The sequence below is a fragment of the Lepidothrix coronata genome, unplaced genomic scaffold, assembly GCF_001604755.1.
Source record: "Lepidothrix coronata isolate B3197 unplaced genomic scaffold, Lepidothrix_coronata-1.0 Scaffold20, whole genome shotgun sequence".
NCBI lineage: Eukaryota > Metazoa > Chordata > Aves > Passeriformes > Pipridae > Lepidothrix > Lepidothrix coronata.
This window is the reverse complement of record NW_016690200.1, coordinates 3925451-3952901: the sequence shown is the minus strand read 5'-3', so window position 1 is coordinate 3952901 and position 27451 is coordinate 3925451. Positions and strand designations below refer to the sequence as shown.

The 27451-nt window shown below is 39.1% G+C and overlaps 1 protein-coding gene across 2 annotated transcripts in view; it reads left to right on the top strand.

Moving 5' to 3' along the window:
* The window catches only part of CELF2 (CUGBP, Elav-like family member 2), a 556743-nt gene that overhangs the window by 175131 nt on the left and 354161 nt on the right, over positions 1–27451 (top strand). The window contains exon 1 of one of the 2 annotated variants that reach the window (XM_017807750.1): positions 1492–1898. The exons of the other annotated variant lie outside the window; for it this stretch is intronic. Coding sequence (XP_017663239.1) covers positions 1846–1898 — 53 coding nt within the window. The 5' untranslated portion in view covers positions 1492–1845. Of the gene's footprint in view, positions 1–1491; positions 1899–27451 lie in introns of those variants that run through there. 2 annotated transcript variants of the gene reach the window in all.

Sequence of the window (27451 nt, the reverse complement as noted above, 5' to 3'; positions counted from 1 at the left end):
GGTCAATGAAGCTCTGGCCTTTGAACAAAGAAAGCATTTTGTATCCAGGTAGTTTAAAACTGGTTGTTTCTGTTTGACCACTATCTCGAGGCTGCTGTCTGGCAGGCTAAATGGTCATGTTATCTTTTTTGGGCAGTGGGAAGCGTCAGTGTCACCTTCTGGCAAGGGCAAGACTGTGCTGCCTTTGTACAACCAGCAAAGGAGGGGTTCAGGCTGCCCAAACCCAGCCTACAGCGTACCAGGGAGCCCTAAAACAGTTCAGACACAGCTCAAGTTTTAACTCACCGAAGGAGGAGGACAGGAAGACTTAAAATAGCCTTAAAAGTTTATTATGTCTTATAATACCTTTTATTATGTTTTCATGAATGTGTCACTCACTGCCAAATCTCCCAAATCTCTATGTGACCATCATGTTACTGCTTCTTTGTAACTTACAAGGGCTGATCTTAATTTTTTTTTTTTTTTTGAGAACTGGTGGCAGAGGGAAACTAGGAGCATATGCTTGTGATATAAATAGCAAAGTGGAAGTTTCTGCCATTTGGGGTAGTTTGGTTCTGACTGAACACTTCGTGAGGTACAGTTTTGCTTTTTTCCCCAAAAAGAATTTTAATTTGGGAATTTCCAGGAATCCTAATGAATCCACGGAGCTCAAGGAGAGGGTACAGTCGCTCACAAGATGGATGGAAAACATTTAGAGGGGGAAAAATGCAAAAGAGAAGTCTTTAAATACAGGGAAATCAATGTCAAAAGTGTTACAGAAACACAAAAGAAGCCAATCATCTAGGTGTTCGTAAGTAAACACACACTAACAGCAGCTACACAACTTTGTTACAGAAACACAAAAGAAGCCAATCATCTAGATGTTCGTAAGTAAACACACACTAGCAGCAGCTACACAACTTTTCACATCACCATAGTAATCTGGAGGATGCTTTACCATTTATATTTTAAGTAGCAACAAAAAAGAAATGCATTTAATGGAACTATATAGACACTTTTCCCCCTTTCAAACAGCCAAAGGGTTACATCTGGCTTTGAATTATTAGACCTTTTATTATTCCACCATAATACTAGTCTTGCTTTAAATCAGACTATTTTCAGGCACAGCTTCCGTGTATAAGTTCTTTAAATTCTAAGATATTTTAAAAATAAAGAAGGGGGAGAAAGATTCTTCTGTATACAAAAGGTTGTGAACTATTTTTAATGTGTCTATCTCTCTATATGGGGGTGAGGGATAGGGAGGGGGAGGAGGGAAGGGTGGGAGAGGAGTTGTACTAGAATGTCCCTCCTTTAAAAGTGTCAAACTCCAACCTGCACAGAACAGGGAAAGGGAGACCCCCCCAACAACCTTCAGAAAATAATATAAAAGCAAACCTCAGAGGTGGAAGAAAATACCCAAAAGGAGAAGACTGCAGCTTGCAGTAATCTGTAAATGATTGCTGGCAAAGGCTGGAGGCTTCGAGCTTGAGCTGTGTTTGTTCCAAAAGAAAGCCAAGAAGGACGGTGTTAATAAAGAGAGATTTAACTGAGGGCTGTGCTTGGAATAAAGTGGACTACAAAAAGGTCAAATTTGATCAGTTGGAGCAGATTACAAGGGCTTTAAAAGGTAGTGGTGAAGAAATGAAACTGGGACTGTGAAGCAATATAGCACAAGATTGATTTTGGGGGTGGAGAGAAGCTGGGACAAGTGCTTATCAGCTTGAGAAGGAGGAAGAGCTGTGCCGGGTTTGTTGTCATTCCCACACTGAGTAGAGTACTTGCTGCTTTTGTGGTTAGCCTTCCCTGCCGTGGTTGTTCTTCCTTTTTTTTTTAACTTATATATATTTTATTGTTATTATTACTACAATGGTGTCTATAATCTCTGACTTGGATCCTCTGAAAAGCTGGAAAGTTTTAAGGTAGGCCTATGTTTTCTTCTGTTTGGTACAGGCATTTTGGGTTTAGACCTAAATTAACTGGAGCTTGAGTTATAATCGAAATGTGAGCCCTGGGCTTAAGTAAGAAAGGAGTTTCTAGTAATTAGAGCCCTTTTAAGATACAGCAAAACCTTCGAGCAGATGTTTAGAGAGACTCGAGAGAGATTTTTTAAATATACTTCTCAGTCTTACAGTGCAGTGAGGATTTTTTTTTTATTATTATTATTTCTTTTTTAAGGAAAGATTGCTCCGTAAATTCAAGTTAATAGTAAAGGCTCACACCAGTTGCAACTGCAGCATTAACTCTCCGCTTCCCTCACTGTACTCTGCATGGGAATGGGTGGGAAACACCAGAGGAGCGAAAAAAACAGCATGAAAGTTGATCGAGAAGTGGAAAATAGTCTTGGGGGAAGGAAGGGGGACTAAAGTCCTTGTTTCATGTTGTTGTTGAAACTTCCACACTTTGTTGTCTCTCCTAAGGCATGTGTTTGGCACTTAAAAGTTGCTACTTTTTTACCTTTTTATTTTTTTACCTTCAGCGCTGCCTTTTTTTTTTTTTTTTAATTTGCATATTGAAAAATGGTAACTTGAACTGCTAAAAAGGATAAGGGGGAGGAAATCCCCGTTAATGCCTGCTGCAGATATCAAAGATCCACAGTGTTAAATGTCCGTATTTAATCCTGCTGTAAATGCCCGGTGTTGCTTTATTGAGAATCCGGACATATAAAACTTTGCAGATGGTTTGCAGAAACTTCACCAAGACATTGGAAACATGTGGGAATGTAGATGGTAAAATTATAAAAGTAGTTAAATTTAAAGTTTCATAGATTTCCCTCAGCTTTTATGTAAAGCATGAAGCTGCACCTAATAATCTTTTTTTAAATGAGTAAACTGCAGGGGTTGGGGGGGGGTATGAATTGTGATATTACTATGATATGTATGCAATAATAATATTTTAAAGTATACTTTAGCTTCTGATACAATGTTTTAAAGATCTTACTGTGTTCTGAACTGACAGGGAAAAAACAACCCTTCAAAGTCAAAATATAAACTCTACTTACATGACTAAGGCTTTTTTTTCCTCACTGAAAATTCTCTGACCATTTTCTGAGCCTCTGTGTAGGAATGTGGACTGGGATCCTCTCTCCTTGTCTGTGGTATGAGACTTGGCACAGCGGGCTTATTGCAAGTTTATTTTATTTTATTTTTCAAGTCATTTAGGGCTGTCGGCACAGAATGATGAGTTTCTATTTGACTTCCAAAAGTTCAGTGAGGACGTTGGCTCAAATGTAGCGCTGTGCAGGATGGTGGAGCGCGGGGCTGTGATTGGCATCCGGGCTGGGTGGTCACCCCGCATCGGCCCAGAGCCGGGGGGACTTTTGTGAGTCACCACCAACGAATGTCAGTGAAGTGTTTTTGCAGAGCTCCATATGTGTTGTTTTACGGCGTGTGTGCTCCAGAAAAGCTATTCTAGGAATTGTTTTAAGTTTATCTAGCTCTGTGAGACTATTTCTGATTGCTCTGCTAGACAAGTCAGGTGATGCCAAGTTTGTGCTGAGTTCAGGGGTGACACAGAGGACTTGAAAGTCATGAAGATTTAAGGAGGAGACAATGTTGCCCTCTCTAAGAATCCTGTTTACTTGGAAAAATTATGTGTTTACACGATTGTAGAAAAAATATATCTCTGGCACTTTTCCCCTACAACAAGCCTGAAGTTTCCCAACTTCGTGTGTTAATCTGGAGATTGCAACTGTGTGGAGACAAAGTCAGTCAAAGATGTGATTATATCTGGATATTTCTGTGTGTGATCACAGCAGCAGCTCTGCCTAGATGTGACAATGTGCAGCTCAACTACAGGATGCAGACGGTTAAGAGGTGGGAAAAGGCAATATGTAATATAAGTGGAATGATCACTGACAGAAAAAAAAAAAAAAGAGCTAGAAGTCAACATGCAGCTCATATGGCTTGTGACTTATTACACTGCAATGCCACTTTTACCTTTTCTTATATATTTTAGTTCTTTTTCTGCAGGCTAATTTTCAACATGTTTGATGCCTCTGAGGTTCCTGGTTTTAGTGTCTCCCCTCCATGAACCTAAGGAGCCTGTAGCTAATATTTATAAGAAATAGAGGAATGTTTCTATGTGTTTCTTTTAGGTGCACAAAACAATTCTTTCAGACTCAAATGAGTTGCTGTAGCAAATGCCACAATCAGCCAGAGAGTACAGCAGCAAATTCTCAATTTTGTTTTCCTTCTTCACCCCCTGTAATTTTTTCTGGGACTCGTTCAGTTTGAGACCTGCTTAGCTGGAAAAAGACTGAACGATGCAGATCCTGTGGAGGCAGCAGGTGGGAATACTTACACTGGGACTTAATAACTCCCAGGAGTAAAGAGCGGCTATGGGCTGCCTTAGTGCTGGTTACCCCCATCTCAGCTGAGCTCTGGCTCCTCTGCCTTGCTCCCCAAATCCACTGGAAGCTCATCCTCTGACCTCTGAATGAAGGTAAAGGTGCAACATAACAACAGGCAAGGCTGTGGTTGGTGGTGAAGCCTAAAAGGAGGGAGAGAGGTGGTGTTGGAGGATGGCAGGGGTTTTGTTGGACTTCACCCAGCTGAGCTGGGAGAGCTAGCAGAGGTATTTAAACCAATAAATGGCAATATGCTGTGTGTATATATAGTATTACATCAGGCCTCCCTCTTTTGTTGGGTCTGTCTGAGGTAGGACAGTGAGAGCTGCAATAATTTCTGGCAAGTCTCAACACCCTCTGGGTTCATGTTACAGTAAGAGGGGGGAACACAAGTGCCCCAACACATTTTAATGTGCATTTCTGGATTTCTTGATAGCGACCTGAATATCAAAGTTACTGGAAAGAGAGCTCATGGATTTTTTTTTTTCCTCCTGTTTTCTCTTTTGGGATAAGCTCCCAGCATAAAATCCATGCTGTGACATTAACATACCAGTGCCTGATCTCCCTTATAGATGCCTTCTCACTTTTCATAGTGTGATTACAATCAGTGCCATGTCTTCTTGTATTCCTTGGAGCCAGGAGAGATTGGCAAAACTTCAGACCTTTTTAAAATCCTTCAGAGCCTTACCAGCAAAGGGTGTGTGCTCATCCAGCCCTCCTCAGACACAGAAATCCCCTTTACCCATCCCCAAAATGAGATGGGAGTTAAGCCCCCTCAGCACACAAGAGAGACCAAGATCAGCTGCTGTAACTTCAGAAAAGTCTCTAATCCCTGGTCAGAACTTCCTCTATGCTTCCAGGGTGTGGTTTTGTTCCTCTTATGTGACAGGGACAACTGTTTCTGAAGAGACCTGTGCTCTGGGCCCCTACAACAGCAAAAGCAGAGCAGTAGTCTGGCAAGGGGAGACACAAAGAGGAGGAAAAAAAAAGCAATCCCTCAAGGCATGTCTCCTCTGTTGCTTTTCTCCCTTAAGTTTTCTCCAGCAAGGCTAAATTCAGTACTATAAACCACATGAGTTACCTGTACACGTGAAGACCTTGTACCCCTTTGCATTCCTGTCTGAAGAAATATGTGACCTTTCTATGGCATATTACTAGGGGAAAAAAAAAATTAAAGTTGGTTTTAACTTGACTTCACAACCTCAAGGTGAAATCCAAGCACAGAGTAGGAGTTTTCACTCAGATGAGTGGTCAGATTACAGTCTGGGAAGCAGCAAATCTTGCTGTGCTGCTCTGCATGCAGATCATTCTAATTTCACAAGTCCTATTCAACTGGCCCATCCAACTTGGCTGATGGAGTTGGGAACATCTTGTTTGCAACACGTCATGTGTCAGGCGGATGTACCAATTCAAATGTTCTCTCCAAAATGTCTTTTTCCACCACAAACACCATCCAAACAGCCTGTTAATGGCTTGGCTTTTCAGGAAAAAAGTGGTTTTTTTCGTGCTTTGCAAGTCAGTCCAGGCCAGGAAGAGCAATTTCAGCCTTGTTGATGTTTGCATTATGAGCTATTTTGGGCAAATAGTCCCATCCCCACACCCCGTTCCTGTGACTGCCTGTGAATTGAGGTGTGTTAAATAGCTTCAAAGTGTTCAAATTGGGGAAGGGGGAGGAAAGTAGGCATAACAGCTCCAATTTGGTTGTGGGCAAAGAAAATAAAATCGAGATTATTATAGTGATACCAACCTTGTTTCTGTTTTGGCTTTTGCTTTTTCATCTTAACAAAGCATGAGAGAAGCCATCCTGTGTTGTATTCAGTATCTGAACATATCAGTTGATGCATGGACCCCCAGCACAAAACTGCTCAGAGAAAGGAGCAAAAAAAAGAAAACCTTTCACGAGTGCTTTACTCTGAGGACCTGGACAATGTTCTCTCCATCCAGTACTCAAAAAAACAAAAGAAAACAAACCCTGAAAGTTTGGCCCAGGGACATAATTCTGGACTCCATCGCCACCATGAAATACAGATAATGGAATTTCGGATGTCAGTGGAGAATACAAATTCCCTCATAATTGCCACAATATGCTCACTTTAAAAAAAAAAGGCATGAAAAGAGGGCGTGTGTATCTTGTAATAACTAAAAACACATTTGAGAAATGGTTTTCCAGTTTACCACTCTGCAAATATAGATGGTGTCAGAGGTGGCATTGAAGGGGGTGTTAGTGAGGGTCACACACGTCCCAGGTCTCGTGACACAGATGAGAATCACCAGGGCATGATGGCTGTTGCCAAGTTCTGATAAGATAAATATGAGCAGCAAAACATAGTGTGGATTCCTCTCCTTTCGGTTTGAATGTGTAACTCTACAGTCACTCATGTGAATCATACTGGGATGAAAAATTAGGGCCAGCTATTTTGAAGCATGAATTTTTAATCTTTTTTTCATGTTTTGTATCTGTGCTTCTTCTGCACTTTGTAGAGGACAATATGGGCAGTTTTTCTTGTTTGTTTTTTTTTAACACCATTAAAAAGGCAGGATATATGGGATGATTGAAAAAGTAAAGATAACAGAAAATAACAGATTAGGATGTAATACACTCCTGCATTTATTGTTGATGGCTGAGAAAGTCATCTAGTACTCCTCTAAGCCTGTGCAGATTTATTCTTGTACCTTTCTTTTCCTCTGATTAAAATTCACTATCACTCTTTTCAATAAGAGGTTATTCTCCACCGTTTTGCTAAAAACAATCCACTTTTCATACCAAGCCTGTGTACAAGCTTATTACATCTCGTTCATTTGGACATGAGTTGTTAAATCTTCCAGGTGCTTTATGGGGGATTTAACCATCCAATTCAAATGAATGATCTCTCACAAAGAGGTTTACTTACTGTTGCTGCTCTGTTCCTTTGCCTAATTATTTAAATTGCCCTAACTCCTAAAACATAATATAAAATTACTGCTCCAGTAACACAGCTGTCTAGCCAGAGTCTATGCCAGTAAGATAGTAGGAGTAGTAACACTCTGCCAGCCACCGGTAATCTGCAGTTCAGGGACTTCCCATGCCAGCAGCAATGGTTTTTCCCTGATGGTTGCTTCCTCCATGGATTTATCTGATGGACTTTGCAGTTTTAACTTTGAATCCAGAACATCTTGCAGCAAATAAATTCTGTGGTTTGCTACACTGGTTGCATATGCTAGCAAAGCAATGCACTGGAAGAGCTCTTTTGCATGTCAATTTGTGTTCCATCCATGTTTTGGGACATGTGGAAGCTGTTTGGAGTGGTTTCCCTGCTAAGGCCTTGAGGCATTGACTTTAGGTTCCTTCCTCTTGAGAGGAGGTGGAGGTTGTATCATTTCTTCATCTTTTATACCCCATAATTTCTTTTCTGACTGGTGATTACTGACATCCAGTTACACGGATGCACATGTTTCAGGATGTAGGTAAAAGCAGGATCATACTTTCCTGCACACATTATTTAATGATGCTGACTTTCTTCTACCATTTCATCATCTTCATCTCTTAAATCAGTGACAGTCCTAATGCACTCCTGCAGATCTTGGCAGCTCTTTCATAAGTAACCCATTGCAAATTTTAAGCTCTGTCTAGCTCTGCACTCAGTGGAACTGAAATTAGGAGGAAATTGCCTTTACACAGGGAAGGTAACCGGGCAGTGGCAGCCTTACGTTGTGCCTTGAGAGATAAGGTTATAATTTCACACTTTTCCCAGGCTTTCTGTGTCAGTTTGGATGAGTTACTTAATCTCTGTGTGCCTCAGTTCCCACTGGTAAAATGGACCTGTTAATACCTGTCTTATCTACTTTGGCTGTAAACTTTTCATGGCTATAGAGATGTATGGATCAGTCCTATAGAGCCACAGCAGTCAGGGTTCAGCCTTGGGCTGGGCTTTTCACTACCTACCCTCATAATAATAGTTTATTTAACTAAAACTAGAATTTAATTCTTTTGAGGACAAATAATTCCTTACTCATTTACTTCATTATTTCTGTCTTTGCAAGAAGGCACCAAGGACAAGCCACACAAATTCCTTGCACTCACCAACTTTTTTTCCAAGTTTTTAGGCTTTGTTTTTTTCAAGGTTCACTAAAGATCTCTTGCACCCCTGCTAGTCTCAAGATGCTGTACCAAGGAGGGAGCAAAGGAAGGTGAAAGCAGAGAGATTTGCAGTCTTTGTTGCTAAGATTTTCCTTTGCTTGACCTGTGCCAGAGATGAATTTCTTATCTCTTAGGAAAATGCTCTAACTGTTCCCTATGGGTGTTGTCTGGTGTGTATCACTGTCTCCCAACGAATCTGTTCAGACTTCAGGAGCTCTAATACCCCTGAAAATGCTCAGTGGAACTAAAAAAAACCTTATCATAACCTAAATGTTACCATGCAGCATTTTTTATATGAGCAGCTAAACAAGCTGCTACTGATTATACTCTAATTTTCCTTAATTAAAAAAAAAAAAACACTTCAAACCTAATCTCATATTAATTGCATTTTATATAATTTCTCAGATTTTTTTTCTTTGATTGTATGTGTTTCTCCCTGTTTCATCGCAAGTGTAAGAAATTCCTCATTTTTTTCCTCATACGGGTAAGTCCTTGCATTCATTGGAAACAGGGATATCCTGATCACTGATTTTAGGACATCTGTTCTTGAGTTGGTCCCCAGCTGGTGTTAGTGAATGACTTTGTTACTGAACACCTGTTGATCTGCAGACACTGGCTTTTTTGTTGCAGTTTCTTTGGTTTTATGCAACTGAGTTTTGAAAGTGAAGACCTTCTAAAGGTAGAAATATTGGGAGGTTCCAGTGATTATCACAACTGTACTGTCTCTCTCTTTTGTTGGATGGATGGATTTCAGATTGGAAAAATCTGTCATGTAACTTGTCCTAGATTTTTTTTTTTCTTTTCCAGATGTCAAGTTAAATTGGCTGTAGCCAGTTATCTTCCAGAAATGCTGTGTAAAGATGATTTTTATCTGTTAAAAAACTAATTTACTTGTTCAGGTAATTTTGCAATAGTCTTCTATAGTAGAACACTGATTCTCAGCTTAACACATCTGAACGGCAGACTACATTTCTGTATTAAATTAATAGATGAATAGAACTTAGTTGGGGTTAAAAATCTTGGTATGACTTTTGAGTGATTTGATTAAGCATATTCGATTCAGGTATCTTACAAATGTAAGATACCATGGAAAGTTTTAAAGAGGAAAGAGGTTAGGTTTTTTTGTTTGGTGTGGTTTTTTGTTGGGTTTTTTTTTTTGTTTTTTTTTTTAGTTTTAAGACTCTTAGTTTTAAATCTTGGTTTCCAGATCCCAAAGAAAACAGCAATGTTATAGGAAGGACTTAAGTGAGTCTTTGAAGCAGTGGACGTTTCAGTTCTGAAAAATATGTGGACTTAATAATCTTTCTCCCCAAATGGGTTATAAATCCACAATATAATTAATCTTCGTGTGTCAACTGAGCACTATTCTTCCTATTTACTCTAATCCTGAACTAGGAGGCACTGGCAGATCTCAAGCTGAGACTACCTCATTTTGCAAATAGTAACTAAAATCACCTTCAAGCATTTGTGGGATGAATTTAACTTCTCAGTCTCTTAGCCTGAAATTAATCTTTATTTTAAGCAAGCAAGGGGTTACTGCTTATCAATCAGAGGTGCTTTCTAGTCTCTGTGAGGCTTGCATGGCTTTCTATACAACTTCCTTCAAGAAGTACTGGGTCCGTGATCCGTGTTATGTGTTTGAATGTTAATTTTTATGTGCCCTGTCGTTAGAGGGGCTGGGAATGTTTGCTAACTTGGTACTTCAGCTGGACATCCTTTCTGCCCTGGTGTGGTGTTGGGGTAGATCTTCAGCCCCACTCATAGCTGGCACTGCTGAGGCTGGTTGGTGTCCCTTGTAGCCCTCAGACTTCCCCCTTGTTGGAAAAACTGATCTTGCCCAGAGTTGCAAAATGTTGTTGACCAGGGTCAAGTTTCGGCTGGAGATGCCAAAATCAAGGATTTATGTAGTCTGGGAAGAATTATGTGCTTGGAAGGGGGAGGTAGATATTAAAGGTCTCAAATGAGGTGATGGGGAGAAAAGTGTTTGAATACTGATGTAAACTTTCATTGACTCCAAGAGGAATTAATTGGCAGGGACTTTTATGTGACTTTTGGGATTAGATTTCTAGCTGACTCAAACTGACAAAGCTCCATTGAGAAAGACCTACTGATTTAGAGTAACTGGGAGTTGGAACCCATGTGCTTTGCAGAAGACTTGACATCTTCCTTTTTATACATAAAGTTTCTGGATCTAATAGAAGAAAAAATATCTTCGTCAAAGTGCTTAATGTATTAATTAATTCCACCCTGTTGATGCCCAGTTTTACTCTGTCTGAAGTCTGGACTCTAAAAAGCTCTTGGGAATAAAGTTACATTAAGTTTTAATTTTCTAGTTACTTATTCCTGTGTTAAGGAGAAACAGATGACCCAGCTCTTTGCTCTTTAGTTAGCAATGAAGTAGATACAAAAATTTACCATAATCTATTAACAAACTTAAACCTAAAATAAGCTGAGTAAACTAACTACATGAATTGCATATGAACTTTAAATCATTGGGAAGTGGTGACAGAAGCCAAATTTTCTGTATTGTAGAGTAACTTTTTTTTTTGTTATCTATTTGAGCTGAAAGTTTTCTGAATTTTTTTTTTTTAAAGGTGGGTGTGGGGGCTTTTAGGTGTTTTTTCTTTTTCTTCATTCCTGCAAAAGCTGCTCTGTTTACCATGAGATTCATTAAAATCTGTGATTGATGAGAGCTTACACTGTGCATGCAGGTATTATAAGTGAAACTGCAGATGCCTCAAAATTGGCTAGATTGTTATTTTATGTGGACTTGGTGGTCTTCTCTTACATCTTTGCTCTCATTCTTCTCAGAAGAATTTAAAAGCAGTCTCACTTCTCCACACCCAAGAGAAAAAGCAAGTTAGTCTCTTATTGAGGTCCCCTAACTTAGAAGTACCTTCTCTAGCAATAGTTTCTATAGTAAACCACAATCTGAGTTTTTCTATCTGTATGAGTCTGGGATGCAGATATTCTACTTTACATGCTTTCTTCTCCATCCTATCTGTATATACTGTTCAACCAGGCACAGCAGAGTGTCCAACAACAAAAACAGGCAATTATTCTTGACATGTTAATATAGCACAAAAAAAATTTCACCTGCAAAGAAAATTTCTTTTGTTCACATTTGTGTGGTTGAGTAAAAGTAACAAGAAGAATGAGCATGGATGAATCTGCAGGTCCAGGTCCAGGAGGCACAACTCTATCCTATTCACATGCACATGAGAAATTACCTTTGTCAGAATTACTTTTGCCACAGTTACAGATGTTTACTGGACATGCATCATAGCAAGAAAGGTCCTAGGAGAAGATTTCAGTTAATTTCCAGAGGGAGAAAACAATCCAAAAAAACCAGAACAAAACCAAATAAACAAAAAACCGCACACACACACAAAAAAGGCAAAAAACCCTCTAAAACATCATAGCCACTGTTTAAGAAAAACACCTTGAAACAAAATATCCTGTAATGTACAGAAACGTAGCTTGAGTGTACTGTGTACCTGGGTCAATCTGACTGTACTAATTGTTGCCTTGTTTTCCCGCTAAAGTCTCAGCAAGTTATTGTAAAGTTCATTGTACATCCTGTATTGGCACTTCACACTGTGGATTAAATTTAAGCAGATAATATGAAAATACAGTCTATAACAACAGGGGGGAAGCAAGTTCTGTTGATGCAGATGAGCCATGTATACAGTGAGCTTGTGATTTGGACACAAAACAACGTCGGGCTCCAGGTTGCAACATCACAAAACGTGACAATCTGGAGGAAAGAACAAGTTCTGCATTTATTTTCTTACTTTTCCCCTATTTGTTCTTATAATACACACCAGCAGTCAGACCACACAGGAAGTTTGCACAAATCTACATGGTGAAAGTGGAATGGGAAAGCAGAACTAGCTCTGCAGCAAAGGGTTGGGCATGTTTTATTTCTTCAGCAGCTGGAAACTTAGTGTGGCACTGCAGACTAAAATCAGCTTTGCAGGGAGGGAGCTGTATAATCAGTATGTATGACAGTTCCTTAAGATGTGATGGTCTGGAACCGGGCAGTTACCTATATATGGTATCTTTGTGTCGTCTCGGCAGGAGCAGCCAATTCTGAATTCCTTCGGGAAGATGATAAAAACTCTGCTTGAACCGAGGGGTTCCAGCAATAGTTAGCTAAACGTTTCAGACCTAGAAGGGCTTCCTTATGAGGAGTATTTAATTACAGAAGCAAAGAGTTGCACAGAGTAGCTAGCACTTCTCAGAAACTCTGACTTAGGCTTTTGTTGTTTGAACGTTTTCATAACACAAAAGAGAAAAAAAAAATCTTCTGAAATGTTTAAAACCAATAACCCACATGGCAACTAGCTGACAGGATATTGTGCCAGTAGAAACCATGGAGGCCAAATGCTTAGAACTGGGAAAAAAACAATATATTTTTATGGGTGATGAGAACATCTACAATCAGATGGAATTAAATTGAATGAGAAGGATGTAAGTCCTCACGTTTTGGCCAACTACTGTCTGAGATCGAGGAGAATCTTTCCTTATTTGGCAACATATCTCTATCCACGGAGGCTTTTTGTACCTCCTAAGGATGGAAGGTCACGTAAAAATAAACTCCTGTCTGATCTAAAGAGACAATTGCTGTGTTATACAAGAGTATTAAAATCCTACTCGTTGAATTTTCTTTCCTAATACTGGATTCTAACAACATTTTCTTTATTGATGCAATGCATGAGAAAAAACCCACATCATTCAAGCCTTTTGTTACTAAAGAATATACTTTTATTAGCTGTATTGTATACAGTACCTTAACCACCTTCTAGACCAATGAGTTCCGCGGGGTAATTTTACATTGCATTAAAATAATTATCCATCACCATTTGAACTTAGTGTACTCTCAGATAGGTAAATTGTATACTTTAGCAAGTCAGCATGCATTCTGACATTGTTATGGGAAAGAATTGCATGAGGAAAATGTACACTTCCCTCCCTCCCCCTTCCCATGATAAAAATCTCCATACACAATAGCTGTGCTGCCACATGTCATGGGGACATTGTGTGAATTACAGAGCTACAAATTTGTCAGCCCAACCAAATGTCTGAAGGAATAATGTCATGTTAGTTATATTTCAGCTGTAAGCCTGGCCTGTTTTAACCTTGATTTGTGTGGCAGCTAGCCATACCAACAGCTTGTGCTTGGCTGATTATAAACAACTCTATTTTAATGTAACAAGATTCTCATTTAATTCCTGGGAGCTTGATGTGGTGGCGATCAAAGATAAATGCAGACATCTCTCTGAGGTAAAGGATTAGATTAGACTGACCAGAAAAGACAGAGCCCTGAAGATTTCAAGATCATAAAATCTTTTGTAGGTTCTAATTCAAACTTTCTGAAGTTGGATAGTGCATCTGAAAATATATGGATGGAGAACTGTATTATGTCCATAGAGAGCCTTCATACAATTTGGAACACTTTTGGTTTTCATTTAATTTTGGTTTTGTGTGGAAGAACCTGCATGTTCAACCAAGATTTATTCATTTGGTATTGCAAGTTATTTTTCCTCTACATTATCTTTCCACATTAAGGCTGAAAAATTTACTCTGGAAGACCTGAAATCCTTGAAATCTGTTTTATCTCTTCAGAGATAGTGTGTGTGTCTTGGTTGGATCCTCTTGTGCTGAATCAGATGAAAATTCATATTTGGGGATAGGGGTAGTTCCTACTTTGGGCTTTTTTACTGCTTCTGGTGGTTTCAGTGTTAAAGTTCTTTTATATTTGGGGTTTTTTAAAATTAATTTATTAATGTTATTTTCTTTCTTTTTTGTTATTTTATTTGATTTGGGGTAGGTTTTATTTTGGGATTTGTGGGTGTGTGTGATTTTTGGTTTTGGGGTTTTTTTGGAGGAGTGGAAGATGAGGTATTGATGTTATAGAGGATTAAAAGTGTCCTTGTTGAAGCAATGTACTTGAAAGATTCTATGTCTTTACCTGACTGCCTGTTGTCAGGAGGCTTAAGACAATTTAATACTTTTGAGATTACCACCTTCTTGCCAAGCATCTCAGAAGCTGAGCAAGAGGTTCAAAAAAGGTGGGAGGGATTAAGCTAACATTTGTATGTGCCTATACTCACACATCTTATTTCTAAAGGGGGTGGGAAGGGACTACAATGTTCACTTTATTTTGAAATCAGCAATAGTCAACCTAAGTCCATAAATGTCAAATCTGAGGGGTCAAATCAAAATCTGAGTTGAACCTTTGAGTGGTTTTTAAGCTCGTGGTGAATTGAATCAAATTGCAGGAATGATCCTTAACTCGATTACCTCTTTAAACTCCTGCTGCTTTGCAGTTTTACTTTCCTTCTTTGCAAATAGCTGAATTTGAACTCTCCCTCTTTCCATCCTGGAGAAAAAGAACAACTCTTATCTTCAAACAGAATCAAAACTTTACAAAAACATGGCAGGTCAAGTTGGAAAAAAAATTGGGATTTACTATTTTTTTTCTTCCTTTCAAGTTTTCAATTAATGATTATTATTTTGTTTTTTTTGAGAGACCATCAATAAAAATCGTGAACTTTAATTTTCTGTGCAGTGTTGTCAGTGACAGGAGGTTGGGAAACATTATTATGAGTCTGATATTTGAATCACAGGGCAATATGGTGGTGCCCATCATCCTAGTGTTGGGAAATCTTTAGGAGTACAGATAATGAATCCAGTTTTCATCATTTCAAATTTCCTTGGCTCTAAGAAAAATGATTGTGTGAATGGGGATTTCTGATCTTCAAACACACAGATGCTCACGTGTACACAAAGATTTTTAAGGTCAATAACTTCTTGTTCATTCAGAAGGTAAAAATGCAGAAATTTGCTAATTTTTTTTTTTAATACATATAAAATCATATCAGGAGGTTTTCTTTACATCCACTCTAAGACTATTGCACAATCTTAGGACTTGCTTTTAAAACCTTCGATTCTTTTGTGGTCGCCAGTCCACGAATTTTTGAAACAGGAACCGCACAAGGATTTCTGACTTCTCAATGCTGCAAAAATTACTCTTCCAAAATCCACATCAACTTCTGACCAAGTTTTCACTTCTGCTTCAGCTGTCATGTTTCCCTCTCACTCTGGACTACATGTGATATAAATGTTTCCTGATTCCAAATGGGAAGTATCAGTCCTGTTTCTGGGCCAAGTTTTCGTTGTCCTTTCAAATATGTACTATAGAAACCAAGTAAAACTCTCATCTAACACCCATAGAAGACATCAGCTTGCAAAGGTTTCTGGCAGTGTGCTTCAGTGAAAGATTTTAAATCATTTTAAATAGTTTAACTCTACTTCTTTTATATTCTCATGCTCATAGCTTGCTGTTTCAAAGACCTGTTATTTTTAAGGCTACATACTAGTGCTAATCAATCTTAGCTGCATGTCCCCCAATTATGTGTGAAGACAATATATTTATGCTTTTATTTGTTGAAGAAAGCTCTATGCCAAACCAAGGGCTTAATAACCAGGGAGTGCTGGGTGGGGATCTTTTGTCGTTTAGCTGTGTTTGTCCTGGAGATAGTTAGGCTGAAGTATTTGTTTAAAAGAAACAAAATGAGAATGAGGGGTCTATAGCCAAGTTTTCAAATTATCCTCTTGCTCACTGGCACTCGCTGAGACAGGAAAAGTGATGGCTAGTGCTTAAAAAATTCTTCATGCTCTCATTTTTTGGCATTTGAGCTCCTAAGAGAGTCTGGCCTTTTTCTTGCTGTTTGCCTTTTTTTTTTTTTTTTCCCCAATCTGCACAGTCCAAAATTAAGACATTAGTTGGGAAGTTTTTAAACCGGTTCTTGTTAAGGCAACTCCTTCTAAATATTTTCCACCTTTAACTGTTCAAAGAGTGTTGATGATTGAGTTCCATACTGGCATATTATGGAAACAGCTCTGGGTTTAGGGAGGTACGTGCTCATTGGGTTTTGAACTTCTCCTGCCTTTTCTTCTCTGTGAATCTCACTTGTTTCTAATACTGTGTTTAACTTTGCTGTGAACTTTGGTTTGGCAGAGGAACATATTTGCTTGTTTGGGGCAGGTTGTGTTTTACTGCTTTGCTTGAAATTCCTAGTGTTCTCCAAAATCACAGTGGCTTACTTGGGAATCTTTCCAGTGTTTTAGACTCCAAATAGTGATAGTAAGATTTGTGTGCTCATTTGAGGCTTATAAAGCTAAAGCTAATATTTGTGGGCATGATTAAATGTGTTTGGTATTTTGGAGGGAAGGGATGTATCTAGCTTATGAGTTATGCTTGCTGCCTTGTGGGGATTCTTATGAAATGTAGCAGCAGCTCAACAGGTTATCCAGCAGAGGGAGAGTTAATGCAAAGTGCTGATACTCACAAATCAGGAGATTAGTGCCTGCCTTACACCTCCTAATAAAAACAGCAGAGAACAACAATCTTATCAACATACATGTAATCTGTAAACAAGTGTTGTAGTTGTATACAAATAGATTTTTATCATTATCCTGCTTCAAATCGTGTGACTTTGCAGTGAAGCACTTGCAGGAGATGAGTTAATACATGTTTGACAACAGTCGCAGCCAAAAAAAATAATCATTAATGCTAACATGGGCAAGATAAATGGGATTTGTGGGGGAGTGACTGTCCAGATTTGAACTTTTGAACTGTCACACATAAAAGCTTGATGCTTCCTCACAGCAACTGCTGCAGACTGGTTGTAGATTTTTGAGAACACCCAGACTAAAGAAAAAGTAGAATGTGCTAAGTCTTCCAATTAATAGAGATGGCACTGACGCATCATTTAGCAGGTTGATCACTTCTTGTTCTGCACACAGACTGTTTTCACAGAATCACAGAATGGTTTGGGCTGTGAGGGATCTTAAAACTCCTCTAGTTCCAAACCCACCTGTCAGGGGGGACACCTTCCACAGGACCAGGTTGCTCAAAGATCCATTGATAAATAAGGAGTCTGGGGCCCAGAAAGAAGAGGAGGCTAAAAAGATGTCTTTTTAGAAAGATGTGATCTTGGAGAGGAAGAGAAGGCTTAGAAAGAAGAAGAAGAAGAGGAAAGATCTGGGAAGTGAAACGAGTCCTGGAGTTGAGGAAGATAGGCAGAAATGAATGTTTGGGGAATGTCTGGAGACCTCGGCTGGTAATGTCCAAGATGGGTAACTGCCAGCAGTGGCACAACATGGACCAGCACAACATCCTGTCCAGACCAGGGCTGCTGAGACCTTGTGAATGTAGCATGAAGTAGTATGTGAGGTAATCAAGTAAGGTAAAACTGAATGTCCTTGGTGTCTAAATAACTCCTTGCACCTCCATGAATGATCCGCTGAAACATGAGCAGATATTCAAGCCGATAGATAGATAGATAGATATAGATAGATAGATATAGATAGATAGATAGATATAGATAGATAGATAGATATAGATAGATAGATAGATATAGATAGATAGATAGATATAGATAGATAGATAGATAAAGGGCACCCCTTAGGTGGGGTTATGTAGCACTTGTCAAAGCACAAATAAATTCTGGCTCCTAGATTTAAACATGTTATGCATGCATATGCACGCACATGATGTAAAGGCTCAAAGATGAGGTGGAATTATGGCAGTTCCAGAAATGCTATTTATAGTAGGCTGTGGGTCTCTAAGCAGCAATATAATCAAATGTATTTTCCAGAGGAGATTGTGGCTGTCTTTTCAATGCCAGTCCACTTCTGAAAAGCACAAATAGCCTTAAAAACACTTTGAATTAAATGATACTCTGTGAAGAGTAGGTAGGATTCATTATACACATTCCTAATTAGATCTTTGAATATAAATGATTTTATATGGTATCAAATAACATATTTTGCTTTGAACTCTCAAACCTCACTCTAATCACCTTCCAGCTTTCTGTGGTACTCTTGGGTACAAACTAAACCCCTCTCTTTTTCCTCAAATAATCTATCAAGGGTTGTTAGCTGAGAGAAGTGAGTCTTCAGAAAAGCAAGTAAGTCAGTGACATAATTGGTTTCCTCTCAAAAATGTGTATGAACGAATATAGTTGCAACTGTTAGTGAGTACAGAGATAAACTTTCCATGCTTTGATTGTTTTGATACATATTATTTGTGTATGTATTTTGCAGCTAACCCAGTTTAAGGGAAAAACACCACAATAAATAGGATATCTATACTTTCTAAACAGTTTGCCCTAATTAAAAGAAAATTATAAACCTTTTAAAATTGCTAAAGTTTTCACATGAAAGACATGGAAAAGGAGGTATAAAACCCTGATCTGTGTCTTGAAGCTGGAATAAAGGATGACAGGTGTAGTGAAGATTCTGCATAAAGCTAACAAGGCATTTTCCACTTGATTTTCTCAGGGTTTGAAACTTCTAATAGCATAGATGCCTCTCCTCCAGCAGGTCATCCTTACAGCCTTCATCACTGAGGATTTAGGAAGCTAGACAGGAAGGCTCTCTTCCCCTGCCCCCATCTCCTCACCATCCTTAGTCCATCTTCTCCAGACATTAATTGAAATTAATGTTAAACCACAAATCGGAGCAGAATCCACATGACAGACCCCTAAATATAATCTTTTAGGGCTGCTTGGGTTTATAGTAGCTGTGTTATGCCAAGCAGAGGAAACAGATCAGCCTTGTAAGGAGAGCTGAGGCACTGAGCAGAACCATTTGTTCTCCAGTCACACCCGGGGATCTCTCAAGCTGATTTATGCAAGGGACAGTAAGAAATTGTTATAGTTTCAGACATTTACACTTGGAGTTGAAAGAGGGAAGATCATCTGACTAAATTTCAGTGGTGACTGAGACACCAAACTTTCAAAGCAAAACTGCCATTAAAAGCAGACCAACATCAGTTCTGATGTTGGTCTAAACTCGGTTAGACTTGAAAACACACAAATATGTCTGTCTAACAACAAAAACCTTTTAAATTAGGTCAAGTGAAGCCACTCTGTAACTGCAATCAGGGCTCTAGTGCAATATTAGTTCAGGTTGATTTTTTCTTTATGAGAGTCTCTGTATTAAAGATTTGTGCTCATGTAATTATTGGCCAAATGCCTGACTGCAATTTCTTTCTGTCAGATGAAGACATGAATACAAGAAGAGTTTCATTTACATGGTGCTTTTTTTCTGTGTCTCTGTGTGTATATGATTTACAGTGATTTTTAGAGAGGTGCCCAAGCAGGCAGTGGCCCCACTAAGTTCAGTGTGATTTTCAAAATCTGCCAGAAATTCTGGCAAATTTTTGAACAGTTTCTCAAGGCTCAGTTCTTCACTTCCCAAAAAAATAAAAATAAGTACTGTTATCCATTTTCAGTTAGGTTGGATACATTAAGATCTAAATAAGCTTGATTCAACTCATGAAGGACTGGCTGAATTTTTGGTGCCTGTGCTGTACCTATTTACTTGTAAAAGGAGTTTGAAAGGGATGATGCCCAGGCAGATGCATCATTAAACTGGGGGGACACTACCATTTGCTCCAAGGTGCACCACTCAGAGGGGCACATGTGAGAAACGACATGCTGCACACAAGGATTTTTTCCACTAGCGTATGACATTGTTGCAGGCAGAAAGTGTTTGAATTTTCTTGCATGAATGTGGTCAGTGAACCACATCTCCTTTCCATTGATTGCTGGCTTAAAATACATTAAATATTTGATGTCTCAACTGTTGGGTTCAGAAAATGCTTCACTCTGTGAGTCACAGCACATACATGGCATAGTTAGCATCTGTTGGGGTTAATTGATAGAGAACTCTTCAAAAGCAGAAACAGACTCTTAACTCCTCTGCCTATTGTTTCTTCTTTTTACAGAGATGACACAAAGGGAAGAAATTCTTTACATAGAATCTCATTGAATTGATAAGGTTATACAAAACAGTAACAGACAATGTATGGGTTCACATGTCTAAAATGTTTTGTAAAACCCAACAATTTACACATGCATATTTAGGATACATTCCAGAGCGTATTTTTAAGAAAAACCCTGTTCCTGCTCTCCATTACACCTTCTTTCCCCTGGGCTCCACCCTGCTGTTGAGTTGAAGCTTTTTTCCATCATATCTTGATTAATACTAGGTGCTAAAAGCAAATTGGTGATAACTGCTGGTCATGACAGCTATTGTGCAAGCTTTTGCCAATGGCAGTGCTAGTTCTTTCCTGTTCTTACCTGCAGCAGCCTTCGTATTTTAATCATGGGCCCCAAGCAGAAATTGTCAATTAGATTGAACCTTGTGGTTGTCTTTGAATAAATGTTCTTTAGCAGATAGATTTAGTGCCTTGCTACTCTATTCCCCTGGTTTCTATGTGCAATATACCTTCCATATACACTAAAATGAAGTATCTTCCTGGGGAAAAAAAAAAAATCTATCCAATCACACAGCAGATAAAGTGGCTACTCTGCTGAACTCCAGAAAGAAATGAGAGGGCTTGATGAATGCCTTGAGGCCAAAACAATGATTCTCTTGCTGCTTTCTCTTGGAAAAAGAAAATCTAAGATGGAAAATCTGAGTTATTTCAATTTAAACAGTACGGAGGATTGTGGTAAAAGAGAGAGTGTCACTTCTTTTATCACATCTACATTTGATCAATGTGTCTTGAACAGTTTTGTCCCTAGCGGGATAATGGAAAAAGGGATCTTCTGTGTAACTGGCTCCAAATTATTGAAAAACAGGGTAGGATCTGGGAGGATGCAGGGTGAGTTTTTCCACTGACTCATGAGAGTTGTGGGGGATGCTGGATGCAAACACAGTTCAATTTTGCTTCAAAGGATGATGGCATAGTCAGAAACTTAAAAATCACAGACACTTTGCACATAATTATATTTCTTGGACTTGAGTGGGTTGTGAAAAGGAAAGTTTATAGAGTCTGGAGTTTGTTTATGTCTAAGAAAAGTATAGTTCAAGAGAGGGAGGGACAGCACGTCATCTTGCATGAAACTTCTCATTTTGTGAGTTTCTGATTCTTTTTTTCAAAGAAGTTTCAGTTATCTTTTATAGAGGAATTGATTATATATGTAAGATGCTCATCCTCTGGAGCAAATGAATGAGGGAAAACATCCCTCACTGGGGAGAAAACATCCCACTCTTTTGAAGACTTCCAGGGATAGTGAATTCACCACTTCCCTAAGCAGCCTTTTTCAATGCTTAACCACATTATCAGTGAAGAAATTTTTCTTAATATCCAAACTGAACCTCCCTTGGCACAACTCGAAGCCATTTCTCCTTGTCCTGTCGCTGTTTGCCTGGGAGAAGAGACCGACCCCACCTGGCTACACCCTCCTTTCAGGTAGTTGTAGAGGGTGATAAGGTGTCTCCTGAGCCTCCTTTTTTCTCCAGGCTGAACAACTCCAGCTCCTTCAGCTGCTCCTCATAGGACTTACGCTCCAGACCCTTCCCCAGCTCCATTGCCCTTCTCTGGATGTGCTCCAGGCCTTCAACGTCTGTCTTGTAGCAAGAGGCCCAATTTTCACATAAAATTTTCACCAGAGTTTGTTCTTTGTAGTTTTGTCCTTTTTTGGTTGTTTGGTTTTTTTTTTTAAATTGTTCTTCATTCCACCAAACTAGTTTAAAAAAGAAAAAAAAATTTAAAAAAAAAAACACAAACAAAAAAACCCAAAACAAATAGTAAACCAGAGAGAAAAACATAAATACAAGAAGAAGTTTGTCTAGCACATATTTCAGCAGTTGTCCTGACTGGCCCTGAGCGCACAGAGAGGTGAGTTGATGACCAAAAACATGACACTTGGGGTTGGAGGTAGGCAAAGGTATTTGTGGTGCTTGGCAGAGCATGTGCATGGTCCAACACACACTCCTCTGTGGGAGGATGGCTGGGGAAGGCAAAAGAGAAAGGGAATAGTTGTTACTGTGTTATGAATGGGTATAATTAGGTACCTTGCCCAAGGTGACATGGAAATCCTCTGTCAAAAATGAAAATGGTAATCCAGGTCTTGTGGAGAAAAGCCTGCTGCAATACACACAAAGTTATCCTTCCTCTTCTAGCTGCTGCTTTCCAGCTAAGCCCTTTCCTCCAGGGCTGTGGGCATTGGTTTTACCTCTAGTAACATAATGATTCAAGAAAAAGGTGCTAGGGCAAAAAGGATTAGTAACTCTAAGCTTCTGACCATGGGCAGTGTGTAGAACAAATGTCTCTTACTGACAGTTAGTTCAAAGGTCCATCTTAGGTTGTGAGGGTTTGTTTTTTTTTCTCGTGGTTTTACTATTAATTTTTAAATTATTAATTTAATTTTTAATATTTGAACTTCTTCAGAATGGAAAATACTCCTGTGCAATGTTTTGTACTGAATAAAATGGAGGCAGCGTTTGGCTGCGCTACCCCTGCAATTACAAAGCGATTCTCGAGTCTTGTTTGAATTTCCTTTGTCGTTATGAAACACAACAGGCTGAAGGCTTGATATTAAAAGCAATTGTGTTTCCATTCATGCAGATGCCAGCCTGTTTAGGTGAATTTACTAAGTCCCTAGACGAACATTTTTATATTATTGCTGTTTCTGGGCCGTGCTGAGCATTTTAATTCTCTGAAAATAACCTCTGTTTTCCTTTCATCTCTTCATTAGGTCTTTCATCATGAGGGCATGAATTTAAAATATATATATATCTCTTAAAGTTGTATGTAATAAAGATGTTTTTATCATTCCAATTTGTTGAGCTGTGCTTTTAACGTTGCATGGCTTTCACTACCATAAAATGGCACAATTATTTCTGTGTTGTATTGCTTTGTACCCTGAGGTTCCATTTAAAACAAAGCAGAAAGACGTGTTTATAGGCAGTATTGAAAGCAATGTATATGGATCTTGATGTCAGGCATATTTTATTGAAGTAAGATTAGATGACAAGTTCTGCACTACTGAAGTGAATTCGGAATGAGATTTTGTGCCAAGCTGCATGTTGTTAAATCAAAATTAAAGTAATACCAAGCTGTGTTGTTATCTTTGTGACTTTTTCGTGGCGTCTTTTAAAGTCTAACTTTATGGCCAATTATGACTATTTTAAAGTAAATATTCTGAGCTTTTTGGACATACGGATACATTGTAGTACACGCTCATGCTATCAGATATCTGAAGACTGAAGTTTCCTGGTATATGTTGTGTATGTATGTTTGGATTAAATCCTTGCAAGTAAAATGAATTTTCTTTCATATAAAATCACCCCATTAAGTACATGTCAGGTAAAAAAGCCCCTTTTATTTGATCTCTTATTCTATTTTGTTGTTCTGAAAACTGACTGAGAAGGTTTGGTTTTTTCTCAAGAGGGAGAGGTTTAAATTATATCTGTTTGTAAGTCAAATGCCTAGGGTTTGCTCTAATTAATAGCTGCACAACAGGAAGGACAATAGTATTAGAAAATTAGCAAAATTGTGGATTTTCTTTCTGTGTACAGGTTTCTATTGTGCTGGGAGGGGATCCCATAGGAAACAAAGTTTTCCTTTCAAATTTGCATTTTTGTTTCAGAGAAGGGATCCTTTTCTGATTAACGGAGTGAACTCCCAAAATACAGGCTTAATTAGGCCATTTAGGCTTCAGGATGTGAAGAAATCACCTCTTAAAGGATGGTCAAATTAAATATCTTGGTTCAATGTTTTATGATGAGCTGCACTGCAGGAACACCTTGTCGTTTGCACAAGCACTAAAATTTCTGTCATGGTGTATAGTATTAGTGTCCAGAAAATACAGTTACTGGAGGCTTTTGAAGCTATGAAGTACTATGGCTCAAACTTCTTATTGTGCTACTGCAGGAATTTGAGTATGTAAGAGAACACCAGCTTCCTATTTTAACTGCATGTTCAGCCTGGACTCTGAATGTCAAGCTGGATTTTTTTTTAATCATCACTGGCGTTATTACGTCTCTCACCTCTTTTTCCCGTGAGACAGTAATCTTAGCAATATATGATCTAATAAATATAGATGATTTAAAATCCCAGCTGCCTTTATTCCATCTAGTCATGGTTTAGCCTCTGCCTGGTATGTATCACGTAGTGACTGTCTTCACCTTTCTTTTTTCTTTTTTTTTTCTGTTTCCCTTCCAGGTTTTTGCTTCTTTTCCGTTAAAATTGCAAACAATGGAGATTCTCCTGCAATACGTTTTATGCAGCATTCAACACAATCAGACCTGGTTCTTGTAGAGCCAAGCATCCCAAACATATTCCTACTTATAACTACTATTATTTCTTTAACATGTGGAGTTCAGTAGCTCAGTCCTAGACTCCCTTCACCCACAGGAGTGAATAACATGGAGCTACTGTGCAGAATACACTCCTTTGGTCAGGTGGGCTTTCAAGTCCAAAATTTATGCTTTAATCATTGAGTGATGATTCTATTTAATAACATATTATATAGAGAGAATTACATATAATAAAATTCTATATAATAACAAGATCTGTGGTTTGGAACTACAATTTTTGCCCATGCACTGAATGACTGTGGCTTTGGTTTTGTTTTGTTTGTAGGGTTTTTTTTTATAATGTTAACAAAATCTATCTACAGATTAAATCTTATCTGTAAGACTACTATTAGGTAAAAACTAGCAATGTTTAGAAGCCAGTTTTATGAAAACATGTTTATCCAGGGGGAGAAAGGAAGAAAAGTTGCTTTAATTTAGTTTAATGTTTCTAGTCCTTTGGGTGGCACAGTAAGAAGGTCTTCTGCCAGGCTTAGAGGGAGAACAGAGTAAATGACTTATTGTTTTAAATTTTTTGACTGTTATAACTAGGCTCAGAGATTTTTACTTCATTTTTAGAATTTTTCCTTTTGTTTCAATTTTTTGTGGAGAAATTTGATATGTAGAGAAATTGAGGAATTTACCACCCAGTGAAAAATCAAGCTGAATGTGTTAGTTAATACCAACCTCACAGCTGTCTGGTCCATTTTTAAAGGGGCACATACTTCCGGGGCTTGAGGAATGAATCAAAAGAAAAAAACAGTATGATATATTTTGGGGAAAACTTTGCAGGTAGTCAAGCGTGCCCAAATGGGCAGAACTGGTAAATCCATAGTGATGTCCTTCTCTGTCTAAAAGGCACTGCTCTTGTGTTGTTCACTGTCAATAGAGAATAAGAACTGGGGGCAGCTACTGTCCTACAAATAATGAATGTTAGTAGATAGCGGGCAAAAATACATAGGACACTCTGAGATCCAATCACCAGCTGTAGCAGAGTTGTCTGTCACCCACTGCAGGTAATTCACAGAGAAGGATGTCTTGAGGGAATTGTTATCCGTTTTTGGGCACTTTTCTTCAGACATTGGTATGAAAGCAAATAGGCTTCATAAGGTCTAGCTGCTTTTGGCACGTCAGTTCTTTTTTGGTGCCAGATGACCTTTACCTTTGACAGTCCATGCCAGTCTTAGTCAGGCATGTGAGTGCCATACATGTCAGCAGTTGCAGTGCATATATATATATATATATATATATATATATATACATACATTTATCCTTGGGACACGCACAGCGAAAGACTTCTGGATCCCCTGCTGTAATGCAGCATGTCACATTGGCAGCCTCTTTTATACAGGCACCCGGCCCCTTCCCTTTTCTCACCTGTTCAAATGCTCTGTCTTGGCACGTGTGTCAACGAGTGTGATCAGGTGTAAAGAGGCATGTGGCACAGAAGTGACGTAGCTGTCACATAAGATGGGCCTCCCACAGTGGAGACGGCCCCTCCTGCGGCACAGTGCCGGCTGTCCACGCACAGCCCACCGGCACTCGTGCCCCTGTGAGAACCCGGCACAGGGGCAGAGTTTATGTCTTTTGGTAAATGTCTGTGTTTTGACCTCAGTTCTGCAGTGCCAGGGCTGCCTCAGCTCAGTGATTTCCTCGCTTTGCCCTCCTCTCCGTGTGGCCGTGCGCTGCCATTCATCCCACAGAGGATTTTGGAGTGGTTTGGGAGCGAGCCAGCCGGAGGTGACTTGATTCCAGTTGTCAGCGTCAAAATCTGCAGGCAACAAGACATTGTTGCTTTGTTGGTTGGTTGCTGCCAGAAAATCATCCTGGTAGAACGGATCCTGAAAGTAATTTAACAGGACTGCTGGATTTCAGGATGCTTAGAGGCTCCACTGAAGGCAAGTCTTGGTTATAGAGGAACTTCATGAAATGCTGTGCAGAGTTAACTGTAGGAAGTACTGTATGTTGTGCTGGCCTTGCCAGCAGGTGAGAAAGCAGTACGAGTGCTAAATTCTGCTGCAAGAAATTATCAGAGATGCATAAAACCATGATTTGGTCAGTAGCAATTATGGAACGTTTGATTTCAAACCACTAACAGTCCAATAGTAATATTTTGAAAAATAGTTACAGTTGTATTTTGGTGTTTGAGGAGATCAGTAGCAGAAGGCATTTTAATTCAACCATCTTCCTTTGTATCTAGCACAAGCCAAACCAGCTGGAGAGGTTTAGCCATCACAGGTTTCACAAGCTGATGGATCTGAGACAATTTCCCAGAGGCTGGATGGAGAGAACCCAGGCTGAATGTAATGGCCTTGTGAAAAACATGATGTCTCACAGAATCATATTTAGTTTGCATTGGAAGGAACTTTAAAAATAATCTAGTTCCAACACCCCTGCCAGGGGAGGAATGCCACCCACTATACCAGGTTTCTCAGGGCCCCATTCAACCTTGGCCTTGAACACTTCCAGGGATTGGGCCTGTCTCAATCCTGTCCCGTAGGTTGATAGTCACAAAAAATAGTTTCCCTACCTCAGAAGAAAGACCAAGGATGAGTTACTCAAAAACTCAGAGCTTTTAGCTACATATCTCTGCTGTCTGCCCCTGGCATGTCAGCGGTGGACTCCATCAGTAACTTCCAGTTGTAGAGCTGTGAGTCTTTCACTAGATCAAATTCAACTTTAGAATAAAGCCAGGGCTTCTCCACAGCTATGCAGGCTATTTTTGATGGCTCCAACAATGGCTGATAATTAGGCAGGTGTCTGTGCTGGTTTTCAATGGTTGGGACAAAGCTTTGTGACTGATATGGAAGAAGGAAACCAAGAGGGGTTACAACCAGGTCGTATTT